We start from the raw sequence: 6,000 nt of genomic DNA on the forward strand, positions 1-6,000 counted from the left end.
ACTAGTTAAAATCATTCAATAGGTAACTGGTAAGCCTACTAAATCTATCGGATATTTTTACATAAAAATGCCACATGGCTCGAATAAAGTGACCTGCGATTGGATCTGCGCCGAAATATGTTTTCAAAGTACAGAAAAGTTTTGATCACGAAGAGATGGTGTGTCCCACTTGAGCGCTTTGCTGTTCTTGCAAACTATGGCGATGAAAAAAATAAAATGTAATAACCAAAGATACGTGAAAACTTTAAAATTTAGACCCCGAAGTTGTCTCTTGTTGGTTTTTATGTTTCAAAAATTTTTCTGTTCTAAATTCTGTCAAATTTGCCCCCAAAAAACGTTTTTTATCTGTTTTGAAGGTGTTTATGCCAAGAAATAAATATGACATAGCGACTATAAGTATACGGTCTGTTCTGCACAAAAAAAGTGTGCCTTAAGCAGCAGAATTTCATGGTAATAAGTTTTATGGATAACCACGTACAGGTGCGCAGACTTGAAGTAGAGAGTGAGCCAATCTTCGGACGACACGTGCAAAAAAAATTCTTCAGTTTTTCTTCAATTTCACCACGTATTCTTCCGTATTTTACCCATACTAAGCGTTGAGAACATGTTGCACAATTTTAACCCTGCCGTTGTAAAACCTCTCCAATGAGACCCTTGTGCAAGGCTCGGCAGACGGCACACTACGTAGCTCTCAGGAGGCTCCTCGTCTTCGATGTTTATAAAATCTGGGCGATACTATATCCCTCTTTCATAGGTGGTTTTGAAGAGGTACAAGACAAAGCCTTCCACGTACAAAAGCAGTGCCCGCAGCGTGGCGGGAAAGTATCTAAATTCGACTTTGCTAAGAACTGTACTAGTGCTTCGCGACGGGTTTCAGGCGTACCATGGCCAAAAAAAGCACGCATTATTATTTACGTGTTGTCACGGAGAAAAAAATCTGTGCACAGTTTCAACATATTTAGTGACGATTCTCGCCGGGACTTCGCTTACGCCTGGTCTGCTCTAGAAAAAGCAAGAGAGAGGAGAGACGGCAGCTTGGCGGTGAACTCGCATCTGACATGAGGGGGGCGCCGGCGGATTTAAAGCGAAAATTTTTTCGCTTTTTGCCGGTGCCTACCCACATCTTTTTGGTGTAAATAAAAAAGAATGAATGAATGAATGAATGAATGAATGAATGAATGAATGAATGAATGAATATGTCAGCGATGGAGCGGCCATACATTTCCGGCATAGGTACCAGCTCAATGACCTTGGAAAGGGCGATTGTGCTGTACCTAATGGTTGTTCTGCACAACTGGACATAGAAAGAACGCATGCGACCGAATTCGACGACTCGTAAAGCACCCCCTAGCAATGCTCCGAAACCTGAGAGAAAACTCCGAAAGCGCAATTCGCGCAGCCAAAGACGTGATGAGTGTTGTACTGTAGAAACTCAAAGGTGTGCATTAGATACATCTAGAAGAAAGAAGAGGCTTCTGTCCGCAACTTGAAGAAGGAAGAATGGATGACAGTGCGCTCCTTCCATGGCGTTCAGTCTTGCATGCGGTGCGTCGAGGTCATCAACAGAATAACCTTGGGAACTGTACATGTCACACCGGGTCTGCATGAAACTTCACGTCTACATGAATGAAGGTGTCGTGCGGCCTCAGACTAGTGTGAAAAACTTTTGGAACTCAAAAACTTCTTTTTAATCAAGCAGCTGCCGACATGTTTTTAAATTAGCTCTTTTCGCTCAATATTTTTCAAAATTTGCATTTCTCCACTTATCTTTAACCTCTCTATGTATAATCAAAGTCGAAGGATGGAATATAGGCCGCATTTCGGTGGAGGTGAACTGCGATAAATGCCTGCATGCTGTGAGATGTCAGTGTAGGTTATGAGCCCCTAGTGGTAGAAAGGAACCCGGAATCCTTAACTACGGCGTCTCTCACCGTCAGTAAGCAGTATATGAACACCAAACACGACATACCATATTGATGCGAAGCAAATGACGAAGAAGCGAGGTGTAGAGCGGGAGGGAGGAATCGCGCTAGGCCCAGTGCGATTAAAAAATCGTATTTAAGCAGTTAATATGTCGTTCTGTTTCTTTGTAAAATTTGTACGCATTTCACATATGTCGTAGACTGCTAAAAACAAAACGGTGTGCCGAGACTTGCATACTTGCCCCGCGCATCCGAGATCATGAGCGGCTGCCTGCGCAAAATAAAGGCCCTCTCAACACGTTTCAAGAAATTGGACATCAAAGGCTGAGTAGTCCGAAATACCCCCTACACATACGGGATTAAATAAGGAGGAAGAGATAACGCTTAGGAGTCTACAAAACCAACACCAACTTAAACCCAAACTTATACTGACGAAAATTTAATCGGAAGAATCAGACCTGTATGCATATTGCCGCGAATCTTTGTAGCGTTTGTTTGCAGTGTTTGTTTGTTCATGCTTCAATGCTGCCGATACGCCGCTTTATCGCTTCGTTTGTGACGCAAGACGCGCCTAGATTTATCTCGATTGATCGCATCCAGGCGGAGCCGATTCTACTTTGCGCCAGAACGTTCTAGTAACTTTCCAAGTTTTATCTCGAATGTTCGCTATCGGTTTTAAAAAGAGGACGGCCGACAGCGGCGGGCATTCTGTTCGACGACCGCCGAGCACGCTTGTTGCTACGTCGCCGCCGAGTGATTCAGTTCTTTGCGGGCGCAAGTCAGTCCGAATAAAGAGTTTCGTTTCGTAGACATTCTCGCTGCTTTCCTGCTCGCCCGACTGCAGTCACCACTGCGTGAAACATGTTGCACAGCCAGTGCCAATTTCTTTCATATGATAAGGGAGCGTCAAGAAAACTCAGATCTCAAGGAGATAGATGAACCAACGATCGAGAAGAGAGAGGACACGCTCTCCAGCTCGCACCTCGCACAGCAGCAGGAGCTGATGGGGCAGGCCCGGCCCGCTGCGCGCAACCAACGCAGCCGTGGAATAGCGGAGGCGACTACATCGTCAATCACTGTGTCAATCAAACTTTTTCCTTTCCTCCATCGGAATGCTGTGACCTCTACTGCGTCAATAGGATTCACCATGTTTTTTTCTTTTTCAACGGTGATCTGCTGCAAAATATCGTTGTCATAAGTTTGTGTTGTTTTTGAATTTTTTGATGTTTGCACCAGTATACCCAGTTAAGAAAAAAACATATTGGCATAAACTTATGTAGTTTTACAACTACATTTTCGCAGAACCAACGGTAATTAGGGCAGCACTGGCACACTTCTTTCTTGAGAAAAAAGCCTTCAAAATAGACAGGAAGCTGTTCCTTGGATCAAGATGAACGAACTGCCGAAAAAACTAAGCTATTGAAAGGGACAAAATAACAAGGCGTTGGTTAAAGCGTTCATAGTTTCATTCTAAAAATGCTCATGCACACACGATTATTATATTTTAATTTATTCATAACGGAAGCAGGCCAAAACCGCAATGCGCGCAAGTGTGGCACATCACTTCTCAGTCATCAAAAATCTGCTTTTTGAAAAAAATTTCGGAGCAAATCCTGACGTAGTCTTTTTATTCCGGTTATCTTGTAAAGACACAAAATATGAAGTACATTTAAGAGCTCCACCAGTTCCTCTTTTGATGTTGTTGTGTGGAATCACTCTACTGGGACTTTCAGAAGTGACACCAAGAATTTATAAGGACATTGCAGTGATATTCGGGGTTGTATCCGGGTGCTAGAAAAACCATAATATACTAGGAATAATTCCGCAATCAATTAGAATTCGTTCCGGCACTGGAAGGGAACACACACTACATGTGGGTTGCTTGCCCGAAAGGTCGTAGCGGCTGGAGTGTTCTGTCGTCTGATGGTATAATCGCTTCCATAATGTAACATGTTTGGACGAATGACGGGGATATGATAATCAAATACACTTTTTCAGACTAATGGTGCCCTTGAGACGAGTAACGTTACGTAACTGCAGCAATGAAAAAAATTGGAGGAAAGACGATCCTGCAAGGCAGTAGATGTTAAATCTGAGCCAAGGAAGCACTTGAATGGTACAGCTACGATGGCAAGACGAGCCGCATGTAAAGCCAGGGAAAAGGGAAGATGAGCGAGCGGCTCTGGGTTACTGGGTTTCTAGCGCACAAAGGGAAAGCGCGGAGGCCGGAAAACCGCTACAGCGCTTGCCGTTTCTGCGCATATGGTTTGGTATTTTCCCACCAAAGCTGTTTCATATTCATGTGCCTTGCCGAGCAAACCTGCACCGTGGTGGACTTCATAAGGGCCACCGTGTGTCAGGAAGCATTCGCAAACGTTGACTGCAGTCGTTGCATTCAGTGAAGATGCTCAACAGGGAAGTAATACGCTGTGAAAAGTGCGAGTCAATTGCAGTTCTGCGCGACGCGTAGCTTCGTGGCAATTTAACGCCACTGAAGATGTCTATTCATACTCCAAGAACTCAGCGACAGTGAATGTGAGAAATATGTTCACAAAAGGCACACAACAATGCTTGTCTGTTATCGCACGCTTATGAGATTTTTTAGCTGCCTGAAAATACATTTGTTCTTACCTGAAAGATGTCCGGATGCTAGGTAAGCATTGCCAGGCCATGAAGCCGCGGCGTGGTCTACCTGGAACTCTTCCATGTAGAGAACGTACAGGTATCCTCGGCTTGATTCGATAATGGCGGTCAGAAAGACAGCGCTAGCAGCCACAATGGGTATTATCCAGCAACGGTCTTGCAATGGCACTTTGGCGATGGCAGACGCTTTTCCCTTTGATGGAGGTGTCATGGCTTTCCTTGGCGGCTGGTGAGGTTTCAGGAGGAACTCTTCCCTGCGACGCCTGAGGCAGTGACGGTTGGACCAAAGGCGTCTGTAGGACAATCTAGAAACCGTAATGGCTGAACATTTTTTTCCGCATCTTCTTGAGCTGGCTTGTCCTGAAAGCCTGAGAAAGAATTCGGGGCGAGCAGGTAGCCGGCAATGAAGCCTCCGTGTTTGTTCTGTTTGGGGATGATGCGAGTGCTGGCTGGTGGAAGTTTTGTGCGGTACCAGATATGCCAGGCTTTGCAGTATAGAATTGAGAAGCGCCGTGACGAACCGGCTTTCCGCGTATGTGTGTGGCAGCTGGTGCACGCCGACCGTCACAGCTGCGGCAACTGTGTTGTGCCTCAGGTGCGGCTAGCCTATCGTCATATGCGCATCTACAGCGCGAGGCATGCTAGAAAAGGAGCAAGGCCGTTTTGTTATAAACTGCCACATAAATATTACTGAGACGCAAAGGTTTAACACAGCATTATATAGCTACGGTTGACCCAGACCAGGCCCGACATATGGTATCAAGCTCGGCTTTCGGCTTAACTCTAGGTGTTGCCGGTCGTGTCGAAACCCAGTGCATGGCATGTGCTAACAGCAGTGCTAATGCGCTTTGTTATTTGGTGCCGTAAGCATATTTCTGACAGCAGGAACATGTCCAAGCGAAGAGTGCAGTGAGGTCGTGCGGGGACCCTGGGGCGTGCCCCGAATTCCTGTTGAAATAAAGTTTTCTCTCTCCCTCCCTCTCTCCAAGCGAAGCTGCTTTCTTTATAAAATGCATGCTTATGTGTCCTGCTCCAGGTATTGAGGCTTGTATGATGCAGTTGGGGCGGTTGCTTCATGACATGGAGTTGAAACAGATTTGAAACCACATGTTTTTGTTTCAAAAAAAGAATCACATGGGTAGCTTGGGTGGATCAGGTGCTCAGCCCGGCATGTTGAGCACGTGCGACAGCTGTTAGCTCAGTAGTTGCTACTAATAAAAAGACTTTCTCTCTGGTCCGGCTCTGCGTGTCCATAGAGCGTTGTTCCCGTGTAATGAATAAATAAAGCTGGCGCTTTATTTCGCCTCAGCAAATTCTGCGTTATTCACAGCCTTGCGCGAGGTGTTTACTCGAAGCCCCGTGTCCAATGAGGAAGAGACAAAGGTCAGTGCTGAGGAACCACAGGTGCTTTTTGTGGCTAGACGTGCAGTAATGA

The 6,000-nt window shown here is 45.5% G+C and overlaps 1 protein-coding gene across 1 annotated transcript in view; it reads right to left on the bottom strand.

The window, feature by feature from the left end:
* LOC149370464 (uncharacterized) overlaps positions 1-5,505 on the bottom strand; it is a 67,945-nt gene extending 62,440 nt beyond the window's left edge. The window contains exon 1 of the mRNA XM_089561460.1: positions 4,554-5,505. Coding sequence (XP_089417586.1) covers positions 4,554-4,776 — 223 coding nt within the window. The 5' untranslated portion in view covers positions 4,777-5,505. The remainder of the gene's footprint in view (positions 1-4,553) is intronic.
* Positions 5,506-6,000: the final 495 nt, after the last annotated feature.

This window comes from Amblyomma mixtum, chromosome 1 (assembly GCF_055824585.1).
Source record: "Amblyomma mixtum isolate Tamu chromosome 1, ASM5582458v1, whole genome shotgun sequence".
NCBI lineage: Eukaryota > Metazoa > Arthropoda > Arachnida > Ixodida > Ixodidae > Amblyomma > Amblyomma mixtum.